This window comes from Pleurodeles waltl, chromosome 10 (assembly GCF_031143425.1).
Source record: "Pleurodeles waltl isolate 20211129_DDA chromosome 10, aPleWal1.hap1.20221129, whole genome shotgun sequence".
NCBI lineage: Eukaryota > Metazoa > Chordata > Amphibia > Caudata > Salamandridae > Pleurodeles > Pleurodeles waltl.
This window is the reverse complement of record NC_090449.1, coordinates 794,933,170-794,959,974: the sequence shown is the minus strand read 5'-3', so window position 1 is coordinate 794,959,974 and position 26,805 is coordinate 794,933,170. Positions and strand designations below refer to the sequence as shown.

At 47.5% G+C, this 26,805-nt stretch overlaps 1 protein-coding gene across 6 annotated transcripts in view; it reads right to left on the bottom strand.

Annotated features, from left to right (window-relative positions):
- The window catches only part of TAX1BP1 (Tax1 binding protein 1), a 638,481-nt gene that overhangs the window by 9,474 nt on the left and 602,202 nt on the right, over window positions 1-26,805 (bottom strand). For all 6 annotated transcript variants that reach the window (XM_069211447.1, XM_069211444.1, XM_069211446.1 and 3 more), the window contains one exon: window positions 26,252-26,337. In XM_069211447.1, the coding sequence (XP_069067548.1) occupies window positions 26,252-26,337 (86 nt within the window). The remainder of the gene's footprint in view (window positions 1-26,251; window positions 26,338-26,805) is intronic.

Here is a 26,805-nt window from a genome sequence, read left to right as displayed (position 1 = left end):
CTTACCTCTAAGGGGAACCCTTGGACTCTGTGCACACTATTTCTTACTTTGAAATAGTACATACAGAGCCAACTTTCTACACCGTCTTTCCCATATGTGTCTTTTTCTCTCAGTAAATGCTTGAGGCAGAAATATAAGTGCCGGCCCTCAAAAATAAGTGCCGGTCCTCTGCACTGGAAACAACAAGCACAAATTAAGGACCGCCATAGGGGTACATTTAAGAGCCCCTAGTGCTACTCTAACACCACATTAGTGTAATTTTTGTTACACTAATGGGGCGTTAGAAGGCCAAAAACGCTGCACCATATATAGAAAGAGGCGCAATGCATGCATTGCGCAACTCTGTTACCTTTTGCGCTACATTATGCCTGTGCCAGGCATAATGTATGCAAAGGGAGCATACCCCAGTTAGTGGGGTCAAAAAAATGACGCAAAGAAATCTGTTAGATTTCTTTGCCTAATTTTTTCCAGCACTTTTAATGCCTGCTCAGAGCAGGTCGCACCGGTCGCACCACCCAAAAGCCAGCCTTGGGGACCACTCCCTCAAAGCCCTCGGATTCATGGCCCAGCACTTGGAGCATGACTTCGGGTTGAGGTTGCACTCCAGACACCAAAGGCATTCTAGGTGCATCATGGACATCAACCAACTGCAGGATCCGCAGGATTTGAACCCAGTCTTAATCGAACACATCCCTCAACACATCAATAGTAGAAATACTCAAAAAGCTTCGACAAAAGTCGAAAAAGGCCAGTCAAAAAACGACTGAGGGTTAGCTCTTTCTTCGGCTCAGTGCTGGCTGATGCATAAAGTAAAGAACTGACGTCAGCACACCAGACCCACTGTACAGGACCCACAACGTCATATCTGGAGCGCACAATGCCGATGATGGACTTGGAGCTGATAGACACCACCTAAAGCTGTGCAGGGGTACTGCTCGAGAAAAATGTCCAGATCCAGACTGATGCCTGGGGAAAATTGGAAGGTAAGAAATCTGCAACTAGATGTCTGTATCAGATTAAACAGGTACATTTCCCAGCTCGCACCTCTTGTGAACTGTCTCCTCCCTTTTCCCTTTTAAGGCTTTACCAAAATCACTAGTGTGAGGAAATGGTGTGTATTAGATGGGGAAGTTGTGCGGCCTTACCGTATAAATACACATACCAACCCCTTTACATCCAATAGCTTTAATCTGTAAAACCCTCAGCGCAACCCTGGGTACTTGTGGCATGGAGCAGCAAGGCTTACACAGAGGAACAAGTGTTAAACATTTAACCAGCACCACAATAATTTCAGAAGAAATCAACACACCACTCAAGAACGCAGATAGCAATTTTTAAAAATAGGTTGCATTTATGAAAATGTAGAAACCAACATGAAAAAGATCCACAGGAGGGTTCTGGGGATATGGATTTTACAAGAAAAGACAAATCAGTACCATTCACTCAACTGCGAGCAAGCTTGAGAAAAGTCAACAAATTGGATAGTTTGAAACTTTTTTAAAGAAAACTTCAATAAGTGTCAATGCAGTTGGTCAGAAGTACTTGGGGCGGCCAACTCCAGCAGGGAGTTAGTCAGGGGGCCAGGCCCTATGCATACTGTGTCCCTGGAACCAAGCTGTACCCAGCTGATGAGCCCATAACTAAACAGATTGTGGGTTGCTTTTTTTACGGTTCAGGGAGGACCTGGCTTGGCAGTTCGGGATGGACTGCTCCTACTGGAGAAGGGTCAAGACTGATCTGTATATAGCTGGGTCGAAAGCAAGGTGGCATGGTGTGCAAAATAATGATGAATTGGGATGTGGCCTGACTGATTACCATTGGCTGAGGTTAATTCAACCATTCTATCCATAACTGTTCTGTCTACTTCAATAGTTCTAGGCACTTTATCAGCATTGCAATGGATTCCTATGGAGTGGTCCTGATCCAAGGGATGAAGTATGCTGAAGATGCTCTAAGGATGCAACACTTTTGACAGGGGTCTTCCTGCAGGGATTCCTCAGTCCTGGTTATAGGGTCGGCATCCCACAAAGTCCTCCCCGGTCTGGCTGAAGTCCAGTGGCCACTGGCCTACCAGTCATCCACTGTCATGGACACAGGCCAATCCTTCCAGAGTCGATAACTTGCCTTCTCAGTGGCCCAGCAACATTCCGACAGCACCCCCGGATTCAGCGAACTCGGGTGCAAATCTGTGCGTTATGTCTTGGTCCTCAGTGTGCGTTGCATCTTGGTCCTTGGTGTCGCATGGCGGCGGTAGCAGCGGTTTGAAGACTTGGGGCTACCAGCTTGCCCCAGCAGGATTCTTCAGCGGTTGTGTCCCTGTGTTATGAACAGGAGGCAGGTCAGATGGCCCTTGGAGTTCTCTTGGCTTGACTAGGCTCAGGAGATGTCTTCTCCTTGAGTAGGACACAGAAGGCACAGTCCTTTTTGCTAGCCACCAGGTGCAGTCTTCGCCAGTGTAGCCACTCTAAGCTGGTCCATCGGTGAAGCAGGTCAGTCCTTCTTTGGCCCTTCTTCTAAGTCAGTTGAAATCTGAGGTCTGGGTGCCAGGGGTGCCCTTCTCAGAAAGTGTCCTCAGGGTAAAATGCGGACTGGTAGCTAATGGCCTACTAGGTTTCCTCTTGCCCAGTGACCATTTCCTGCGGAGTGTGGCATCTAGCTATCCCAAGATGCGCCATTTTGCCTACTCCCAAGATGACAAGACCGCCCCCCCCCCTCCCATGGTGTTCAGAACTCCCTAGCCCACCCCTAGGGTGTGGCCTTCACAGGGCTACACACCCCTGGGGAGTCCGTTCTGGCAACTGGTTTCCTTTTCTCTTCTCCCTGTGCCAGCCTGCCCAGCTCAACAATGGAGCAAGCCTTTCCCCCAGTGACCCACATCAGCTCTCCAAAGCTGGCTTCGCCTTTGAAGCCTGCCTTTTGGGGCTAACTCCTAAGTGGCTTTATACAGGAGGGAGGTGACAATCCCTCATTGTTCTCCTTCCTGAGAGTCCTTTGCACATCACTCCAGGAGGGCGGAAAGCTGTCTAGTGGATCAGGCCCCATGTGCACCCGGGAAGGCATAAGAGTCTTAAGGGCAACAAGGTGACAGCTTAGCTAAAGCTGCACACTGCAACAATTAAGTTAATTTTGGGCTTAATGGAACAGGTTGTTTGATGCCTTGGAGTGCTCACTTTGGTCGCACTGTTCAGAAGTTAGCTCAGCTGAGGTGTCAGTGTGCAACCCTATACAAATGGGCGACCTAGTCTTTCCACAGTAAAATTTATTGAGTTTTACTGGCAGGTCATGTAAAATATATGTACTGCCTATGCCACATGTTGGACCCTGCCATTAGGTTTCAGTATGCCTGCCTGGGGGTGACTTACACACATACACAGGGGAGAGGTGGTTTTGCTATTGCTTTTAATGGAAATGTTGGGCCAGCGGTGCAAGACTGCTCTACTAGTTCGCAGTGGCAGACTAGGGGACTAGTTTTATGTCAGGGAGCTCCAGGGTGCCACAAACCTAGGGTACCTCTCTAACTTACATGCCTTTGGTACCAAGGTACAAATTACTGGGGATTCACAGCCCAGTTAGCCATTTCCAAATGGGTACAGTCACTTTGACATACACTCTAAGGGTCAGGGAACTGGCACTGTGGTCTGAATAGAAGGCTTCAGTGCACTCTCAGTTGAAACCCCAGCAGCATCAGTTGAAGGACTTGGGAGTGACCATACAAAAAGAGGCATTTACTTACAACTAGTCACTATGAAAAGGTTCCAGGACACACAAGTTAAAAGAAGGCCATCGCTTACACCTCTCCTGCTTTTTCTTTGAAATAGGAGAGTCCAATACCCTTGCACAAACTGCAGGGGGTGAGTCCATCTTCCTCAGGATGGTGGGGAATAGGGTGCGCTTTGATGGGTATCTCCCCCAGTAAGTCTTTGAAAAATGTAGTCAAATAGCCAATTATGTAGCATAATCTTCACCCACGTATAAAGAACATTTTAAATATTGCTGTGTGTCACAACAATTACGTTTATCCATCTCTAGGACTTAGAAGTAGATGAATAGCAGATATATATTAATATGTAAAACCACTGAATCTTATCTTAATATGATGTATTTTGCTTTTCACATCGCTCTATGCACATTTTAAATGTGTCAAGTTACAATGTTAATGAGAAGCTGAATCAAAGCAAAAAGCTATGCTATTGACTTATTTAAGATTGAGGAATGTATCCATTCATCGCTTACTAAGACACAATGACTACAGATAACAGGAATTGCTATGCGCCTTAGCAGGAGCGTTTACTTTTCAGCTGTAACCAATAGCAAGATCTGACAAACAACCTTGATTTTAAGGAGCAGAGAAATGTAGCCTGTCATGCTAAGGTGCAATAGGAAGCCTGCTGAAGGAAATAAGGCTACATTTTCAGTGGGTCAAGCAGACTTTACGTAGACTTTCTGAATATCATTTATCATTGAGCTAATTAAAATGATGTCTCAGAGGGACATTATCTGTAACGTGATAGCAGTTAGATGAAGAACCACTGTGGAGACATTTCTTAAGCAGATTCAGGCATAAATAGAAGAGAACACAGTACTGCCCCTTCCAAATATTTTTGGGGCAATAGTTTTTTTCTAGATGCTTAAAACGGAATATAATCAATCTGAAGTAATAGGAGCCCTTGACACAATGATTCAATTAGTTTATGATGTTTATGCAGTTTTAAATGTTAATGTATAAGAGTTATTCAGGAGTCCGAAACCCAAAACAGTGGTATATGGTTGAGATTAAGGATTCTGCCAGCCAATCTGAATAGAAGACTTGGTCTGAATATCAGTTTGTTGTGAGGCCTGAATACTATCATGGCATGGGAAATATAGAGCTATACAGACACAGCTCTGGATATCGGGATACATAACATATTTACATTTTCTGATGTGACAAACGTACAAGTTACTTACCTTCGGTAACAAAATATCTGGTAGAGACGTATTCTAGTTGCAGATTCCTTACCTTAGAATTGTCCCCCAGGCGTCAGACTTGATCCGGAGATTTTTCTTCGAGCAATACCCTTGCGCGTCGGTAGGTGGCGTCGGTCGACTCCACAGGCGTCATGGTCCCTGTGATGACGTCAGGAGTAGTACATAGACTCCGCCCTCGCGCAGTGACGTCAGTTTCTTTTAACGACTTTCCACGCCAGGGCTCACAGCCGCTAAGAACACTGAGATTGGTGCGCCAGAGCTAAGGACCTGAAAGGGGGAATCCCTGTCCCTAGTAATCAGTTTGCAAGCGGGATGAATGGGAGGGCAGTAAGGAATCTGCAACTAGAAGATGTCTCTACCAGATATTTCGTTACCGAAGGTAAGTAACTTGTACATCTGACAGAGACTTCTAGTTGTAGATTCCTTACCTTAGAACAGATACCCAAGCAATGCCATTCTCTGTGATGGGCTGCGAACCAAGATCATACTAGAAAGTCCTACAGGACCGAAAGACCAAAAAAGCCACCTCGACGGACCTGACTATCCAGGCAGTAATGCTTAGAAAACGTGTGCAGGGATGTCCACGTAGCTGCCTGGCAGATATCCAGGACAGGAACTCCGCGTGCTAACGCAGTGGAGGCAGCATTTGCTCTCGTGGGATGAGCACGCAAGCCTTGAGGAGGTTGCTTCTTGACCAAAGCGTAGCACATTTTGATGCAAAGAAGCACCCATTGAGAGATACGCTTTTGCACCGCCTTCTCTTTTTTCGCACCCACATACCCAACGAAGAGTTGATCGTCCACCCGGAAATCTTTAGTACCACTGAGGTAGAACGCCAACGCTCTTTTTGTGTCCAGGCGGTGGAGTCTCTCCTCCTCATGGGAAGGATGTGGAGGTGCGTAGAAGGTAGGCAAAGTGATGGACTGGCCTACATGAAAGAGTGTAACCACCTTAGGAAGGAAGGAAGCTCTAGTGCGCAACACTACTTTGTCAGGGTGCACAGACAAGTATGGAGGTTTTGAGGAAAGGGCCTAAAGCTCACTCACCCTGCGAGCAGAGGTGATAGCGACCAGAAAGACAGTTTTGAAGGTGAGGAGCCGCAAGGGACAATTATGTATTGGCTCAAAGGGGGTACACATCAAATAAGTAAGTACAAGATTAAGGTCCAACTGAGGCATGATAAACGAAGTGGTAAGAAATAAATGGGTGAGCCCTTTTAGGAACCTACACACAATAGGAGATTTAAAGAGTGAGGGCTGATCAGGTAGCTAAAGAAAGGGCGAAATGGCAGATAAATACCCTTTAAGGGTGCCCAAAGCAGAGCCCTGCTGGGCTAAAGAAAGAATGAACAGAAGAACCTCTGACAGAGGGGCAGAAAGGGGATCAACAGATTTGTTGGTACACCATGCCACAAATTTATTCCATTGGATTTTGAAGGTTTTTAAAGTGGTTGAATTCATGTAAACGGGTAGTGGAGAGTGGGAGGAATAGGGAACTAAGGTGTGGGGAAAAATTGAAATAGGTGGAAAAGTTGATGTGAACAAGAGGAACCTACGATTTATTTAGGAGAAGGAGCACTGCACTTTTGGTCAGACTGCATTTTCCTGGCCTGACCATTGGTTTTTCAAGGTCAGCCGATTAGCACATTTTATTGCAAAGTTTTAAACATCTTTTTAAAATTGTATTGAATTTGTAATGAAGTTCGGTTTTTAAGGGGCAGCCATTTTTACCACACTGTAGAGGCCCACGTAGTTCCGCCATCTTGGGGGTTGGCGGTCTAGTTGACCGGTTCCCAGCTTTAATAAAACTGGTCCCGGCGTGAGCGCAGCGCGCGCGCCAAAGGCAAGCCCGTCCGCGCCAGGACGGGGCTAGGGGCCACCCACCCCCCCTGCATCAATTAAGTATGGTAAGTCCAGATACCTTTCCCTTTTCGTCAGGTGTGCTTAAGGACCTTAGGAAAAGAGTAGGAGAGGGCTGCTACATTTGTCCCAGCGATGCGAGGGAGACATGGTCCTGCCCTAGATGTGATTGGACTCTGGAAAAGCCTATGGGTCCTGACTCAGATCAGGCAGAACCCTCCAAATATAATGTGAGGATTCAGCTAATAAATTGCCGCTCTCTGCCAGCACACAAACTAGACATAAATCTCTTGCTGAGCGAGGGGGCACCAGATGCCCTCTTTTTGACAGAAATGTGGCTCCATGAGGGTTCAGGGCCGGATTTAGCTCTTGCAGTACCCAAAGGGTATGTGATAGCAAGAACCGATCGAGATAAAGGGAAAGGAGGGGAAATAGCAATTATTTTTAAACAAGATTTTCTTTTTAAATATAGTCCCCTTGACCTCTCAGGGTGTGAGGGAATGATTTTTTCCATTACCTTCAATCCTACGTTTACATTTACAGGAGTACTACTCTACCGCCCCCCGGGGACTATGATGAATTCCTGAACCTATTACCAGAGCGGATGGCAAGTCTCATTTGCAATAGGCCGAATTTTACTTTATTAGGAGATTTTAATATCCAACTTGATAATTTAGAACTGATGGCAACTAAGTGGTTAGTGAATGATCTGGAAGCTCTGGGATTACACCAAATGATCAGAGGCCCCACACAGGAGAAAGGGCATACTTTAGACCTGGTGTTTAGTAATCTTTCATCGTTGGTCGCACTACCCCCTACCCCTGTAGCATGGTCCGATTATTTTTTAATCACCTTAAAGGCTAATATAACTTATAGGTTTGGACACCACCACCACTCCAACAGTAAGATTAGGAAGTGGAATAAACTAAAGACAACAGAATGGGTCAATTCACTGAATAGAAATAAAAAATATTTTATGAGGGACCGGCAGATAGACCCTACCTCTTTTAATGAGTGGATCTCTGATAGTCTGGACAGAGTGCTGCCCTATACACCCCTCTCTGAGCAAAAGAAGGGAGGAAAGGCTCCCTGGTTCAATAACCACTTAATAACATTAAAGAGGAACGGTAGGAAGATTGAAAGGAAATGGAGGAAATCACTAAAGGAGGAGGACAGAGAAGAGTACAGAGGTTCATTTAGGTTGTACCAGAAGGAGATCAGATTAGCCCCAGCGACCTTTTATGGAGATAAAATTGAAAAGGCGGCAGGATCTCCTAAAGACATTTTTGGTGTGCTCAAGGAGCTATTGTATATTCCTGCATGCCCGGAAGCAATGGAAGCTTCAGAAGAACATAGTAACAATTTTGCCTCCTTCTTCTTAAAGAAGATTGAGGACATCTATGAAAACTTCTCAGGGGAAGTAGGGGGAGTCGCAGGGCATGCGATGGAGAAGAAGGAAGGGGACAATATTTTGCAGAGTTTTCTTCCCATCTCTGAGGAAGGAGATTTGGGGCTCCTTAGTAAATTAAAATCAGGCTCTCCACTTGATCCCGCACCTCCCCATATTATTATGCAGGGAAGAGTAGCGCTAAATCCGGTAATAACCGAGCTGTTAAACAGCTTGCTACAAAGTGGGATGGTGCCGGACTCCTGGAAACATGCAGTGGTCAAGCCCCTTCTAAAGAAGCCTAATCTAAATGGAGCGGTCTTTAAAACCTACAGGCCTATCTCGCTCCTTCCCATGATGGCAAAAATTATTGATAAGCATGTAAATATACAACGATTGCGCTTTCTGGAAGAACATAAGATTTTGCATATAACTCAAATGGGCTTTAGACCGGGCCACAGCACTGAATCTGCCATGACTGCGGTTACGGAAGAAGCGAGAAAACGAATGGACCAAGGTCAGGCAACTGTAATATTAATGCTAGATATGAGAGCGGCATTTGATACGGTCAATCATGATCTACTCATTCAAAGAATGGCAAATAGTGGGATTAAAGGAAGGGCGCCTAAATGGTTAAGCTCGTTCTTACAAAATAGAACCTTTCAAGTCCTGGATCGTTCTTTTTTCTCAGCTCAGTTGAAACTTTTATGCGGAGTTCCGCAGGGCTAATCTTTGAGTCCAACTCTGTTCAGCATTTACATGTCCCCCCTAGCAGAAGTCATAGAACCCTTTGGGGTATCCCTGGTGTCATATGCGGACGACACACAGCTGGTGGTTTCCTTCTCCCCCAATAAGGAGGCGGTCAACTCGGCCTTGCCTGCCTGTCTCCAAGCGATTGCTGCCTGGATGACAGAAAGCAGGCTGCAACTCAACGAAGAAAAGACAGAAATTATGTTTTTAGGAAAACTGGGCAAGCCTTCTAAAAATATAGGACCAGTAATACATTTAGATTACTTAAACCCCCCCCCCCCCCAAAGCTCAGATTAAAGCCTTGGGAGTTTGGTTGGATCCCAAACTCACCATGGAACATTAAGCCAAGAGAACGTCAACCACCTGTTTTGGGATTCTTAAGCTACTAAGGAAGATTTTGGTCTGCTTCCACCATTGGCCAAAAGATTGGCCATACAAGCCCTGATTTTATCCAGATTAGATTATGGAAACAGCCTCTTTTTGGGATCTCCAGGTTATGTGGTAACAAACTACAGGTGGTACAAAATGCTGCAGCACGTCTGCTCTTTAATCTGCCTAGGACCACATTAGCTAAAAAAAGCTCTGATTGAACTGCACTGGCTTCCAGTGGCAAAAAGGATAAAGTTTAAGGCTCTTTGGTTCTTCCACAGAGCTCTATATAAAAAGGATCCTCATTATCTAAAATAATTAATTTCACTATATACACCCACAAGAGTTTTGAGATCGGCCTCTAAAGCCTGGTAGTGGTACCGAAAGTAAAGAGAACATCATGGGGAGGAAGATCCCTGAAGTACCAGGGAGCCAGACTTTGGAACTCCCTACCCACGAATATTCGCATGATGAATCAGGAGACTGAATTTAGGAAGGCCATTAAAACCTGGCTAGTCTAAATTCTTCTAAGTTCCCCCTCTCCAGGGAAGTTTGAGATTCCTCCAGTATGTTCTAAACTTTTACACTGATCAGCGCTAGGAGGCCTCCGGGTAGCTGGCGCTATATAAGTCTCAATAACATAACATAGACAGGCGTTTACAGTTTTAGTCGATGGATGCCTGGCTGCCAAGATAACATTGCAGACTTCGGGTGGAAGGGCAAAAGCCGTCAACTGTTGCCGCTCAATTTCCACGCATGAAGGCGGAGGTTGGACAGGTTCGGGTAAAGAACTGTCCCCTTATTGCTGCGACAGAAGATCTGCCCGAAGAGGCAGTCTGAGTGGAGCATCGATGGACATGCTCAATAGCTCTGGATACCATACTCTTCGAGCCCAGTCCGAAGCCACCAAGATGACTTGGGCCCGTTCGTTCTTGATTTTCTTGAGACCTCTGGGCAGAAGAGGGATAGGTCGGGAAGGCATAAAGGAGGCCGGAAGTTCCACTTGAGACGAAAAGCGTCTCCGAGCGACTGCTGCCTTGGAAACTCCAATGCGCGAAACAGCTGACATTGCGCGTTCTCTGCGGAGGCGAACAGATCTAACCAAGGCTTTCCCCCCAGCTGAAAGAGACCTTGCGATACCTACAGACAGAGACACGATTTGTGATCGGCTGTGCATCGACAGCTGAGTTCGTCCGCTCTGGCGTTGAGAGCCCACCGGATGATGAACCAGCAGGGTAATGCCCTGATGTTCAGCCATGTCCAGAGGCGTAGTGCCTCCTGACAAAGGGTCCAGGACCCTACTCCGCCCTGTTTGTTGTAGTACCACGTGGTGGTAGTATTGTCCGTGAACACCTGCACTACTTTCTCTTTGAGAGAGCGAAGAAATGCTTTCAACGCAAGCCTGATCGCCTGGAGCTCCAGCAGATTTATATGGAGCTCCGCCGGAGACCAGAGGCCTCTGATCTCTGCCTCTCCCATGTGGCCACCTCAACCCAGAAGTGACGCATCTGTCACTATAGAGAGATCTGGTTGGGGAAGGGAGAGGGATCTGCCGTGGACCCAATTTGGATTCGATAGCCACCACTGCAGGTCTTTCGCGGTTCCCTCCGAGATCTGGACCAGGTCAGGTAGATTACCCTGATGCTGCGCCCACTGGAACTTCAGGTGCCACTGCAGAGCCCGCATATGTCATCTGGCATATGTTACTAACAGGATGCAGGAGGCCATGAGGCCCAGCAGCCTCAGAGTCAATCTCACCGAAACCCAAGACCAAGGCCGAAAGATCGGAATAATAGCCTGAATGTCTTGGACTCGTTTGTCGGGAGGATAAGCCCAAAACTGCACTATGTCCAGAACTGCCCTGATAAAAGGGAGCGGCTGAGAGCGAGTCAGGTGTGACTTCGGCACGTTGATAGTGTACCCCAGCGTGTGCAGGAGGTTTGCCGTAGTCTGAAGGTGGAAGATGACTTTCTGGGGCGAGTCCGCTTTCAACAGCCAGTCGTCGAGGTAGGGGAATACTGAATCCCCTAACCTGCGCAGATGAGCTGCAACCACCGCAATCACTTTCGTAAACACCCGAGGGGCGCTGGTAAGGTCGAAGGGGATCACAATAAACTGAAAGTACTCATGACCTACCACGAATCGTAGATAACGTCTGTGGGCAGGCAGGATGGGTATGTGGAAATAAGCGTCCTGCAAGTCCAACGCTACCAACCAGTCTCCTGGGTCTAAGGCAGATAGAACCTGAGCCAGGGTGAGCATTTTGAATTTCTCCTTCTTGAGGAATTAGTTTAGGTCCCGAAGGTCTAGGATAGGACATAAGCCCTTGTCCTTCTTTGGTATCAGAAAGTAGCGGGAATAACAACCACAACCTACTTCTGGCAGGGGGTCCTTTTCTATAGCTCCCTTGGCCAAGAGAGCCGAGACTTCCTGGCAGAGAAGCGCCAAATGATCCTCTGGAAGGTGATTGAAGGATGGTGGCATGTGTGGTGGAGCAGATTCAAAAGGAAGGGAGTAGCCCTTTCGAACGATCTTCAAAACTCACCTGTCTGTGGTGATATGTTCCAAGTGGGGCAGGCGATGGCGAATCCTGCCACCAACTGGACGGGAGTGAGGAGACGGACTAGGAGGGCTTGGAGGCTGCATCGGGGGCAGGGGTGGACTGAAAAGACCTCTGGTTCCCTGTCCCACAGCCACGTGGGATTCCACGTCCTCGGCCACGCACAGGCTGACCAGCATGCGTGGCACGGTGGCTGTGTGGAGGACACAACAGGGCGCCCCTTCCGTGTCCACGAAAGGGGCTAAAAGCTGACTGTGGTGGGCGAGGGACCGAGGGACCAAGCCGTAGCACGGGAATCCTTGAATCTCTCCAAGGCCGAGTCGCTTTCTCTCCGTAGAGACGGGTGTCATCAAAGGGCATGTCCATGAGTGACTGGTGGACATCCCCAGAGAAACCAGAAGTTCGTAACCAAGCGTGGTGCCGTAAGGCCACTGTCGTAGCAACCGACCTGCCCAGAGAGTCGGTCGTATCCAGCCCACAATGGATTGTGAACTTTGCTGCGTCTCTCCCATCATTCACTGTTTGGGAGACGACAGCACGGGGCTCCTCCGCTATCTGCGGCAGGACTTGCGCAACCGTATCCCACAAGGAGTGGGTATAGCGGCCCAAAAGGCATGCGGTGTTCACAGACCGCAGCGCTCGACTGGAGGAAGAAAACAACTTCTTGCCAAACTGTTCCAGCCTTTTGGATTCCCTATCCGGGGGTGCTGAAGGGAGCGCGCCTGAAGAAGAGGAAGCTTGGATAACAAGACTCAAGCGTGGTGTGTTGGGACAGGAATTTAGGGTCGTTCGGAGCGGGCAGATGGCGGCGTGCGATAGTCCTATTCACAGGAGCCCCTGTGTTGGGTTTGGACCATGTACCCAAAAGGACATCGGTGAGGGTTTCATTAAATGGTAAAAGGGGTTCTGAAGTAGAAGCCCCAGGCTGAAGCATCTCCATCAGGAGATTAGACCGGACCCCTACAGTAGGAAGCTCAAGGCCGAGGACCTCAGCTGCCCTACTGACCACCATACCATAAGTTGCTCCCTCAGCCATAGCCACGGTAGGAGAAGACAGCATGCCAGTGTCAGGAGAAGTATACAGACCACTGGCTTTGCCAAATTCCTGTGCCCAGTCCATAGCAAGGTCATCCTGGTATTCATAAGTGTCCAGGGACCCCTCTGTTTCCCCCCCATAATCGTACCCATAGGAAAAAAGGTCTGAATCCGACCTGGGGAGAATAGGCTCCACCGAAGCAGGAGGCAGCGTCTGCCGACGCCACCCTGACTCAGAGTCGTCTGGGATAAGAATTGGGTCGACATTGATAGTGGGCACCGCCGACGTCGGGAGCGTCAATAATCAACACACCGCCGGGGAAGGTCTCAAGGGTGCGACGGGCGCCGGTGCGGATCCGCGCACGGATCTGGAGGTGACCTCGGTGGCCGGGCCGAAGCCGCCGGCGCGGAACCCGAAGGCCCCTCAGCCGAATCCCTTGGGCCCGAAGGCACCGTATAGGGGTCAGCCCGCCCAAATAGGAGGCGCATGGCCTTGTAAAACTCTTAGTTGGGCGGGGGTCGCTCTGGGAAACTCAGGGAAGCGAGCAGCCGACCCAGACGCAGGCTCCAGGGACGGAGGTCTAGTGCGTGGACGGTCTTCCCATGTCGCGTCGGCCGAGCGACGGGGTGAAGTCGGAGAGAGATGGGACTTCAACTTCTTACCTTGACCCGAGGATTTGGAAGAAGACGAGTGGTGATGACTCTGCGACCCATCTTGAGACCTTCCCCTCGAGCGAGACCTGGACCTACGTGGAGTAGAGTGCCGGGCCGCCATTAGCTTTAGGGACCGCTCCCTTAAAGCCTTCAGGTGCATGGCCCGGCACTCGGAGCACGACTTCGGGTCATGGTCGCGCTCGAAGCACCACAGACAAGCGTGATGAGGATCCGTCACAGACATCGTCCGATGGCAGTCCTCACAAGGCTTGAACCCGGTCTTCGGGGACATCCTCAACACACCAAAGTCGCACACAAAAAACTCGACAAAACGGTCAAATTCAGCCAAAAAGTAGCCAGGGTAGCTCTTCTCTGGATCAGCGCGTGGCACGGAAAGAAAAGAACTGAAGTCACTGCGTGAGGGCGGTGTCTATGTACTACTCCTGACGTCATCACGGCGACCATGACGCCTACGATGCCTGCGGAGTTGACCGATGCCACCTACCGACGTGCAGGGGTATTGCTCGAAGAAAAATCCCTGGATCCAGTCTGATACCTGGGGAAAATTTCTAAGGTAAGGAATCTGCAACTAGAAGTCTCTATCAGATAGATGCTTTCAAAAGTTCTGCACAATACACATTTTTGCTAGGACCTCATGAGTGATCCACTTGCACATTTTTCACACCTGGAAGATGGATTCCAATTAGGTAATTGCACTAGAAGTCAAAGTTAGATTGTTTGTGCTTTGCTCAAGAGGATAGAGGATCTCGTTCCTGCTTTTGTTAAATATGATGAGGAGGATAGCAGCAATGATTTGATTTCTGGACGAGGTAGAAAGCATGTTACAGCATGTTCATATTGTTTGATCATTTGGTTTGTTACCATGGGGCCTGATTTAGATCTTTGCAGATGGAATACTCCGTAACATAATGGATATCCTGTCGGCCATATTAAAAGTGCATAACTTCTTATGTCACTTGTAATACAGCAGACAGGATAACCGTCACAGTCATGATGGAGTATCCAAGATCAAGACCAAAGTTTCTAAACATGTCAGATAGCGTCAGTATAAAAGGTACCTCCCCTCCATCTTAGGATACAGATCCTTGTCCTTCGCTCTAGACACAGAGAACACGGCCCATTAACATCTTAATGGAGAAATAGGTCATGGCTGTGAAGCCTTCACCTGGCAAGGACACATTGTTAATGAGCATGTCACTGTCCAAGCTCTTCAGCACTAGAGAACTAGACCTCGTCCTAAAGCGATCAGACCAGAGATGGCACCTCAACTTTTACAGGACTCTGGATATAGCTGAGTAGGTGCCAACAAGTGCTGAGTTGGGACAATGCAACACAGTGAACAGGGCATCTTCGATATGAATCTTCCTAGCAGACTCATCTTAACCCAAAAATGAGACACTCCTCACCTTGAGTTTCTTATTGGGTCATATCCCTATAGTAAAAATCTGCTTTTCAAAAGACAGAAATTTAGCTTTTGCATATGTATTAGTTCTAAAATGCATTTGAGGAAGATATTTCTCCTTGAAAAAATGTGCGTGTTTATGAAATCAATGAAGATCCCATGACAAAGAATTGTGGATTTTAGATGCCAGAAGAAAGTGAAACAGTCACTTTGTAAGAGAAACAACAAAGGATTGTTCTGCTGTGTTAAGAACACATCCAGTTAACTTTCTAAAATGTAGTTGCTTTTATCGTTCTGCCCTGCTGTACTCGCAATCAAGCACAATTATATTATATCCAAAACACAGAAAACCTGTCTGTATTAGAAAGGGCATTAAACATAGCCGGAGTCTGTCTGCAGGGACAAGGTCAGTTTCCCATTTGAGCAAAAAGTGCATTGGCACTAAAGAACAAGTTACTTACCTTTGGTAACAAATTATCTGGGAGAGACATATTCTAGTCTACCTAGGCGTCAGGCTGGATCCGGAGATTTTTCTTTGAGCAGTACCCCTGCGCACCGTCTGGTGGAGTCGATCGCCTCCACTTCAGCATTGTGGTCCCTGTGATGACGTGGTAGTCGTATATAGGCGCCATCCCGGCTCGCTGACGTCAGTTTCTTTTCACGACGTTCCCCACGCCATGCTTGCAGCGTGGAGCCATCAACACTAAGAATGATGCGCCATAACTAGGGCCCTGAAAAGAGAAACTCTGTTCCTACAAATCAGTATGCAGTACAGGGGGGATGGGCGGGTCCATAAGGAATCTGCAACTAGAATATGTCTCTACCAGATAACTTGTTACCCAAGGCAAGTAACTTGCTAATCTAATAGAGACTTCTGGTTGCAGATTCCCCACCTTAGAATAGATATCCAACCAATACCATCCTCACCAGTGGACTGCGAATCAAGATCATACTAGAAAGACCTACATGACTGAACGGCCAAAGTATCCGTTTCTGTGGACCTGGCTGTTGAGGGAGTAATGCTACGTTAACATGTGCAGAGATGCCCATATTGCTGCCTGGCAGATGTCCAGGACAGGAACTCTGCATGCTAACGCTGTGTTGACAGCAGTTGCTCTGGTGGAGTGAGCCCCCAACCCTCGAGGGGCTGCTTCTTTGCCAAAGCATAGCACATTTAGATGCAGAGCACCACCTATTGCAACGAAAGAGGCAAAAAGCAGACTGTGTTGAACGAGCGGCGGCTGCTAGGCGAAGAGACCATGCCATAGCCAGGGACTCATTAAAACAACTGAGCGCCGAGTCCACTTTGTCTCCAAAGCGGCGGGTGCCATCCAAGGGCATGTCCTTGAGAGATTGTATTCAACCAGGCGAGGTGCGGTAAGGCCAACATTGTCGCAACCGATCAGCACAGAGAGTCGGTCGTGTCCAGCCCATAACATATTGTGAACTTGGCCGCATCCCTCCCATCAATAACAGCTTGTGAAAGGATGGCCCAAGCCTCCTCCGGGAGCTGCAGCAGCATGTGCGCGGCCATATGCCATAAGGTATGGGTGTAGCAGCCAAAAAAGCATGCAGTGTTTACAGATCAAATGCCAGACTGGAGGAAAAAAAACATCTTCTTCCCAAGCTGGTCCAGTCTCTGATTCCCAGTCCAGAGGTGCGGATGGGAATGTGCCAGATGAAGAAGAAGCCTGGATGACAAGGCTCTAAGGCCTTGGGTGTTGGGACAGGAACTTAGGGTCAATTGGCGCAGTCTGATGGCGGCGGGCGATTGTCCTATTCACAGGAGTCCCTGTGCTGGGTTTGGACTAGGTACCCAGTAGGACAACTTTGAAGGCTTCATTAAAGGGTAACAGGGGTTCCAAAGTGGGAGCTGTAAGCTGAAGCACCTCAGTCAGGAGGTTAGTCCTGACTGCCACAGAAGGGAGTTTAAGGCTGAGGACCTCAGCTCTGCTTCTGACCACCATGGAATATGACGCCCCGTCCTCCGTAGCCACGGTAGGTGGTGAAAGCATATTAGCGTCTGGGGAAGTATCCAGACCAGTAGACTCGCCCAATTCCTGTGCACAGTCCTTTTCAGGATAGCTGGTATTCTAGAGGGTCGAGCAACCCCTCCAAACTCTCCCTGTACCCGTACCATAGGAAAGGGGTTAAAGATCCAACCTGGGGTGAGTAGAGCCCATCGACGTCGGATCCAGCATCGAGCGATGCCTTTCCGGCTCTGGGTCATCAGGGATAAGTATTGTGTTGACGTCCAGTGTAGGCCCAAATGACGTTGGGAGCGTTGACGTCTTTCTTGCGCCGGGGAAGGTCGCATGGCACATATCCTAAAGCAGATCCAGAGGGCCCCTCAGGAGCTGGGGCCAAAGCTGCCGGCGCAGAACCCGAGGAACCCCTTCTGACCCCACAAGACCTGAAGGCGCAGCAAGGGGCTCGGTATGGCAATAATGGAGGCACATGGACTCATAAAATTCTCTTAGCTGGGCAGGGGTGGCTCCAGCTCGCGGAAACTCAGGGAGGTGCAGAGCCGACCCAGAAGTAGGCTCCTCGGACAGAGGTTTAGTGTTGAGACTCTTCTAGTGTCACATCATCCGAGCAACGGGGCGAAGTCGAAGAACGCTTGTCCTTCTTCGACTTCTTCTTGTGACCCGAGTGTCCTGAGGACTTCGAGTGGGATGAAGAAGAGTGGTGGTGACTCTGCAAGCGGTCTCGTGACCTTCCTCTCGTTCGAAACCAGGAGCAAAGCAGAGTCAAGAGCCGGGCCACCATGAGCTTTAGGGACTGTCCCTCAAAGCCTTCGGGTACATGGGTCGTGGTTGCGCTCCAGACACTGCAAGCATACAACGGTCAGAGTAAGTAAAAAAAACAACTGAGGGTAAGCTCTCTCCGGATCTGCGCGTAGGCCGGCGGGGAAAGAATAGAGCTTATGTCAGCGCGTCGAGGTGGAGCCTATATACGACCGCAATGTCATTGCAGGGACCACGACGCCGGCGGATGCAGAGACAACCAACGCCACCTGGGAGCACGCAAGGGTACTGCTCAAAGGAAAATCTCCAGATCCAGTCGGACACCTGGGGGAAATTCTGACTTATGGAATCTGCAAAAAGAAGTCTCTATCAATTTGCACCAGCAAAGATGATGACTTACTTGTAGTCCTAGTTCTGCATCACAGGAGTCTTTACTGAACCATGTATCACTGTTGTAGTAGTTAGTAAGACTGATTGATATTAGGTGTCATTCCATAACTGCAAAATGTGTGGTATGTTTAATGAAACTGGCAAGATTGAGAAGCTAAACCCTGTAAGTGCATGGAGAAATTGCTTTGTTGAAACCTCTCCAAAGAATTTGTATGTGGAAGAAAAGTTCTTCTAAGGTTAAAGCCTGAAGCTCATTACCACGCCTGAATGAGGTAATGGTGACTAAGACGTTAGAAATTTAACCTGGAATGAGTGTAGGGGCTCAAATGGGGGACACGCGAGTCTAGTCAGAACAATATTAAGATTCCAGGAAGATGCTGGGGAACCCTAGGGAGAATGATTTGAGTCCTTCCACGAAAGCTTTGATTACTGGTATTTTGAATAGTGATAGGTGCTGTCTGTTTTGCAGTAGCAGTGGTCTGAGACAATTGTGAGAACATTGTCCCCTCTATTTTTGTAAACAGCACGTGGCTGCCACATTGTCCGACTGGACCGGGAAAGCCTTGTGAGACAAGTGAGGAAGGAGAGCTTTCAGTGTAGGGAAGACCGCCTGCAGCTCCAGGTAGTTGATATAGAAGGATTGATGTTTGACATCCCACAGACCTTGAACTGTTAGGTGTTCCAGATGGGCACCCCAACCCATCTGTGATGCATCTATTGTTAAGGTGATGTGAGGAACAGGGTCCAGAAAAGGTCATCCCTTCAATAGGTTGTTGGTGCTCCACCATTGCAGAAAACAGTGTGGCAGTATATCAACACTAGATCTTCCAGGAGACCCGTGCACGGAGATCATTTGCAAGACAGACACTGTTGAAGTTCCGCATGGGAAACTATGGCTATGCAAAAGGCCATCATCCCAAGCAGATGCTCAACTTCCCTTACTGTGAAGGACTGGTTTACTTAGAGTTGTTGCACAAGTGTTTGAAAATTATGAATGCGAGCGGGATTGGGGTATGCTAGCTCCCACTTGAGTATTCAATATTGCTCCTAAGTAAGGTTGAACTTGTAGAGGCTGAAGGTGAGATTTGGGGATGTTAATATTCACCACTAGTCTGTGAAGTAGATCTACTGTCATCTGTGTATGTTTTTGACACTGGTGAAGTGTACTGGCTTTGATGAGCCAATCGTCCAAGAAAGGGAACGCATGGACGTTCTGTCTTCGCAGATTTGCTGCAACCACTTATACACATTTTGTGAACACCTGAGGCGTGGTATTCACCCTGAATGGAAGGACCTTGAATTCATAATGTTTGTCTGCTATGATGAACCTTAAGTATTTTTGATGTACGGGGTGTATTGGTATGTGGAAGTAGGTGTCCTTTAGATCTAGAGCCGTCAAAGTCACCTGTTTGCAGAAGCAGAATGACATCCTGTAAAGTGACCACATGAAAGTGCTCTGATAGGATGTATTTGTTTAGAGGACTGACATCCAGTATTGGTTTGAGAGACCCCTCCTCCTTGGAAATCAGTAAGTGTAGGGAGCACACTCCTGAAACTTGGTATTGCAGAGAAACAGGTTCTATGGCCCCTTTGAGAAGAAGGTATTGGACCTCTTGTTTGAGGAGAGACAACTGTTTGAGATAATCTGTGGGTGCTAGGGAGGGTTGGGGGGTGGTATAGAGCTCTAGACAATAGCCATGTTGGATAATGGCTAGTACCCACTGGTCTGTAGTGAAGGTGTACCAGATGGAATAGAAGTGCTGTAGTGTTCCTCCAACAGGTGTAGAATGGTCAGGGGGAGGTGTAAGCAGCCACTGCTTTGCAGTGGAAGTGGGTTTGTCTTTTGAGCCACTCTTCGCTCTGCCTTTTTGTTTGTCCCTCTGAATGAAACTATAAAATAGCCCCTGGTGTAAGAGGATTGAAGCTGCTTGTGTTGGGATGTGGATCCATCTGTGGAGGAGGACTTGTATGTTCCTCTATAGGCTGGGCGTCAAAAGGAGCCCCTGTGTGTGGGAATCTGTAAGGCACCTATTGCCTTGGCCTTATCCGCGTCTATTTTCATCTTGTTTAGTGTAGTATCTACTTGTGGTCCAAACAGGTGCTCCTTATGAAAGGGCATCTTTAAGACTGCCTGTTGGAGTTCTGGGTTGAAACCAGAACACAAAGCTATGTGTGCCTTGCTGCATCGGGAGCACACCATATGAAACTGCTGGTGAGAATCTGTCCCTTGAGGACTATTTGCTGTCCCCTTTGGCTGTGTTCCTCAGGGAGGTACTGCAACAGTTCCTCCATTTCATCCCAATGTGCCTAATCATAGAGGGCCAAAAGTGCTTGTGAATTGGCAAATGTGCCAATGGTTTGTGGCCTGTGCCGCCCCCATTTTTCCAGCTGCATCTATGTGTTTATTCTCCTTTTCTAGAGGAGGAGAGCACCCAGGGGCTTGACTGTTCGCCCGCTTACAGGCAGTGGTGGAAACAATAGAGACAGGTGGAACTTGGCTTCTAATAAAAAGAGAATCCGAAGGGGCAGCCTTGTATTTTTTTATCCATAGGGGGTGATCACCCTAGAGTGGACTGGCTCCTTGAATATATCCTCTGCACGTCTCATTATGCCAGGGAGCATGGGGAAGTCCCGGGTATCCCTATGTGTTGGGGAGGGTGTCACACAGTCCTGCTCTATGGGTTCCTTATGGAACTGCACATTGAGGAGCGCTGCCACCCTGGATACGACATGTTGGTATGAGGTGCTATCCTATGGAGGAGAGTGGTGAGCAGGATAAAGGTCTGGATCATTGGGAGTGGGGGGAACCGGATCATAAGCATCTCATGGGTCAGTATCAACCAATGGACCTCTAACCCCACCAGTGTAAGTGTGTGGAGACCCTTGAGGAGTCAAGTGTGTCCTGTATAGGGGGACTGTAGTGGACAGTGAAGAGGGGAAGGAGGTGGTGGTGATAGTGGAAGAGGAGTAGGAGGAGAAACATGATGGGCTGGGCTGGGCTGGTGGACTTGTCCCTTGTTTTCTTCCTTGGAGTGAAAGGTATGTCCAAGGCCTTCTCAAATGTTAACTTCCTTTTTGGAGGTACAGGAAAGGAAAGAGTTGCAATAATGCAATCAGTTTCTTCTTGGATGTGAAGTTTTTCAAGAATCGGCTTGACAGGTGAAGGAGTAGTGGAAGACTGGCCGGAGTCTTTCGGCTCTGAAGTTTTCAGTACCAAAAGCTTGGGCTTGTGGATCTTCATCGGTGCGGAGGTCAATGAAGTCGACTGACTGGCCGGTCTCGAGGTTCGGATCAACAGTGAAGTGATTTCTTGGTCCGAAGAGGTCGAAGCCGAAGCTTTAAAATGTGCGACATTCTTCGCACCAAGATGACAGATTTCGACGGGAGCAAAGGAGTAAAAATGTGTGATCAAAACAACACAATCAGAACAGGAAGAAAGAGAAAAGAACTAAACCTAATGGAGCTGAAGACCCAGAGCAGAGGCACACAACTCCGAACCAGGTGGGGGAGAGAAAAGAATCGAACACTGGAGTCAATGCACATACGCAATATCACATAGAAGAGGAGTAATTTGACCCTGTGACTCTAAAGACTTCTTTGAAAAAGAAAACAAAATAACGTGCACAACTCCGGACCCAACACTAGATGGCAGGAGTATACAGAGCATGTGTATCTACAGCCACACACGCCAAAGTAACTATAACTCCCCACTATGCACAGTTCTTTCTTCAATAATTTGACTGCTAATGTTTGATTTATATTTTTAATAATGTTATTGAAGTTGTCATGAATGCTGTAATATCGGGGGTTATAGCAGTGCATGGCGAGGACGAGAGTTATAGTTACCTTAGGACACAAGTTATATTTACTTGAAATAACTAACTGCTGAAGTTCTATTGTTTTGTGCAAGTAAATTCAGGACCCAACTGTTGGACCTGGCCCTTTTGGTAGGTTCATCCCCTGACTTTTTGTCTCCTTCCTCCAATTTTGTTTGACCTCTCATTGCTGGCTCTAGGACTCTGAGAACTTTATCACCGCTGAAGTGCAGGTGCTCTTCCTTCTAAAGTTGGTGTGATTGGCTTATACCCAATTGGCATATTTATTTACCTGTAAGTCCCTTGTACAGTGGTATCTCCATACCCAGGGCCTGTAAATTAAATGCTACTAGTGGGCCTATACACCTGCTTGCCCAACCCACTGAAGAAGCCTTTCAAACATGTCTCAGGCCTGCTAGCGCAGGGCCTGCCTGCGCAGCTTGCTGCCACAGGGACCTGGCATCTAAATTTACTAGCCAGGCCCAGAACTCCCATTTTACTACATGTAAGTCACCCCTAAGCTAGGCCCTAGCTAGCCCTATGGCCAGGGTACTATATATGGAGAAGGCAGGACATGTGTCTAGTAGCTTGGCCTGTCCTGGTAGTGACAAACAGCCTATTTAGTTTCTCAATGCTGTGAGCACTGCTTTCTCACAGGATTGGATTGGAAATGCCCTGCCTTATGTGTAGGGGTTATTGTCTGATTTATGAGGGGTAGCTCAGGCATGTTGGGTATTGTTGTATTGGTAGTGAGAAATGCTGCTTACTGGTGTAAATGGATTTTTTATTACATTACATAAATGCCTCTTCTAGAAAGTGAGCATTTCTCTGTGCTTATGACTCTGGTGTTTTGCAGTTTGACTCTAATCCACGTCTAGGCAGAGGGGCAGTTGGGCTTTGTGCATAATCAGACAGCCTGTACACAGGGAGGGTGGAGGTGTCACAGAGGTGCATCTGCATTTTGATTAGTCTTCCTGGGCTGAGAGAAGGGGAGGCGGGGCACACATTCATCTGTAATGGCTGTGCCCCGGCCCCACACAAAAGGCTTGTTTACTCCAACTGATGTTTGGAGCCTGTGCTAGAGAAGAGAGGGGGTACTCCCAGAACCAGCTGTAACTGGCTGGGACCTCCTCTCCCCTTCTTTGTTAAACCTTTGCAAAACTGAGTATAAGTACAGGGGATTTTTGCCCACAATTGGAAACACCTTGGAGACACTTTTGAACTTAACTTACTTGTAACTGGACTCAGAACGCTGCTGGAGGGACTTGCCAGGAACCGCCTTGCACTGCTGCAGCGCTGACCTGTGACCTGCTTGATCAATTGGAGGAACTGCCTACTGTCTGCAACCCTTTGTGCTGGCCTGCTGCTGGGCCCTGCTCCCTCTGTTGTGTTCCCAGGGGTTGGGTGCTGTGGCCCTGGACACCTGCAACCACCTCTCTAGCGCTTCGTGAGCGCTCTTCCTGTTGGCTGAGGCACATGAGGAGTGTTTCATCCCCAAACAGAGCGCCTAGAGAGAATTTTGCTGTGATTATCCTGAGCGCCTTGAGAGCACTTTCTTTGTGTGTTTTGCGCTTGAGAGCGATCCGCCGATTCTAAAAATCACCACTGCAGCCCGGGCGGGCTGTTCTCCTGAAGCGCGATTGACTCGTGCTGTTCGGTGCCCCTGGGGCATGAAGACTGGACATCCGGAGCGAGTGCGCTCCTAGCAGTGCACCCGGGGGGAAGCGCGCCCATAGGAGCGCCCTTGGGGCACCAGAGGGCCCTCACTTCAGTCAGATCACTGCTGCGGCCCGGGAGTGACGGTCAAGGCTCGTGCATCATTTTCGGGTGCAGGCGCCCTTACAAGAGTTGGGTGGAGGCCTCATCGGAGGCCCCCTGCTCCACCGGGGCCAATTTCTGCTGTTCCCGCTGCGGGCGGGGAGGAAACCTAATTGGAGGCTCCCCACACCGCTTGGCCCCTAATTTGGTTAGTCTGCTCCCCCCGGGAAGGCGGATCGTGGCCCCCGGGGGGCCAGCAGAGACTGTAGGTGCCCGTTTAGGTGCGAGCCCCAGGAGGGGCCCCATACATAAAAACCAGGGGTGGGGGGGGGGGGGGGGGGGGGGGGGAAGAGAGGTGCTTGCTGTCCTCCCTCCTCCCAAAAATCACCAAACGGGCCCCCATTCTGTGCAGGGAGCACCGGGGGCCCCCTTATTCTACCTCGTGGCACTAGAGGTTCCTTGTCTTCATAAAACCAGGTACTCTTTATGGACCATACAGATTTCAAATGTTCCTGGTATGGGCATTATGGACTGGTATGTTAACCTGTTTTCCCTCATGAAGTGCCATATATGTGCTGATGTTCCTTTTATGGCTGTTACACAGCACACGCGAGGAAGAGTGTTTTCCTCCCTCCCGGCTGAAACGACAAAAGCGCTTCTTCGCCCCTTTTTGAAGCTAGGGAATTGGTTTCCCCAACTACGACAATAATATAGAACCACCAGAAGTACAGAGGATGCGTCTTGCTTCCTAAGTCTAAAGACAATAAATTTTTCTTTAGCTAATAAACGAGGCTCTTTGTAAATATCTCGACTGCCAACAGAATAAGAGAGGCGGCTCTGCCCTTCCTGAGTCCTGATGAGGCCATGATTTGATAGGCCGAAACACGTCGACCCATTTTATGCGAGACTGAGGGTTTACAAGTCAATGTATAAAGAAATGAGATATGCACCATACAATACCGTTTGAAAAAAATAGACAGGTACTTGACAGCTGGGTGCACCTTAGGTCCTCAGCCATTGTCTCCCAGTGGATCACAATTTGATTTTCTTGACAGTGACAACAAGATAAAGAATGAACGAGGGGCATATCCCTCCTTTGTGATACCGCCACGACTCAATGAGTAGGTCTCTTTTCTATAATGTTTGTAATGTTATGTATACTTTTCTATAATGTCTGTAATGTTATGTATATTTTCTTTGTGTTAATTTGATTGTGTTAATATTTATGAAATGTTTACCGAATAACCACTGCTTACCTTTGCTATCAAAACGATTTAAATAAATAAGGGAAAGAAATTGTCCCCAGAAATCAGGATTTATCACTGATTACTTGAAATCAATGATTGTATTTGTCCCTTCCTGCTATTTTCTTGTGTTTATGATTTTTTTTTGTGTGTGTTTATGATGTTCCTTTTATGGGCATGATATGCTAATATGTTTATATGACTTGCCATATGTTTTATAATGTTCCTGGTATGGGCATTTATGATATTTGTATGACAAGTGCATTTCTGTAGTAATGTTTCCTGACTACTGCTTATGTTACAGAATAATAAGTGACTTATGTGTTATATGCGACTATTGCTGGTTTCTGCAGGGTAACAGTATTCTGTACAGTCCACATCTCAGCCCCGGGGACCATTTCCTGATGCAACAAAATGGCATCCACAACTCCCTTTTCAGGTTGCATCCAGCCAATCAGATTATTGCACTAGTGTGTGAATCGACCCGTGGTGGATCCACGGAGGCTCTGCGCTCCTAATTGTTTATCTAAATTTTTCCCCTTTAAAATTTCCAGAACTACTGAACAGATTTAGACAAATCACAAAAAGCACAATCTGCGCTCCAAGATATAGCTTCCTGCCAAATTTGGTGTGATTCTGTTCAGTGGTTTGGGCTGTTGGTGTGTCTAAAGACCCTATGGAAATAAAAATGGGGAAAATGCGTTTTGCGACCCCCTTTTGCTCGGCCCCAGCTTGATGGATCACCCCAAAACTTTCAAGACAGCAGCTGAACGAACTGTCAAATTAGCTTTGAAAATTTTGTGAAGATTATCAAGCGGTGCCAAAGATATTGGTGAAGCAAAAACGCTGCTATGGAAACTAGGTCCTAACTAACTACCTACTGGCGACCGGCAGTATGTATATAGACACACACAGACAAAACACACTCCCACAGACAATATAACAGTACATAGCTAGATTTAACATCTGTCACACGTAGCACATACTATAAATGCTCTTGTAATTTCTTGTGAGGTCACTCACTTCTCCAAACTACATAATTACTGGTAAGTGTTGTGTCACTCTAAAACTTTGGAAATTAAAAACTGTTCCTTCCCTTTTAAAGTTCTCAAAAATACTGTCCAGCTGTTTGGAATGAGGCGCAGTGCCAACAGTCTTCCTCAGTTAAAGAGTAATTAATCAGTCAGGAATAAACCACTAGACTGATAGAAATCAAAATTGCTGGTCTCTTGTTCAGTTATAATATAATGATACAAACAATACTGTATTATACAAGATGGCTTATACATTACCTAGAATCAAAGCAGAACCCTGTCCCATGCTCGTGCAGGAGTATACTTGGAGGATTTTGAATTGCAGGTACATTGTCATCATCATCCTAGACAAATAAATACAAAACATTTTTTAAACATTTGACAGGATAATGAATGTCCCTATACAAATTTCTGGAAGAAAGGTCAACCAGTACAACTTTCATAACTTTACTCCTGTCCCAGTGTATAGTGACTTGCCTCTCTTGAACCAATTACTCTGCACTACACTGTGGTGGGAAACCGCAAAGGGAAAATAAGCATATAAAGATATCCTTCTCATACCTACAGAGGGAAACACTCTTATGATCAGGCCAACGCTGCTCCTAAACATGTGTAAAACATATCCTAGAGACAAACTGAACATTGCTCAGTTATTCCAACAGTTTATAAAAGAAAAAAAAACATTTCACTCACAATAAAAATGACACTCTGGGTCATGAAGGCTCCATTTGAGTTCCCAATTAATGTAATCACAACAATATTAAAATGTTGCTTTTGTTAATGGAAACTAGTAAAACGGGGAGGGGTGATAG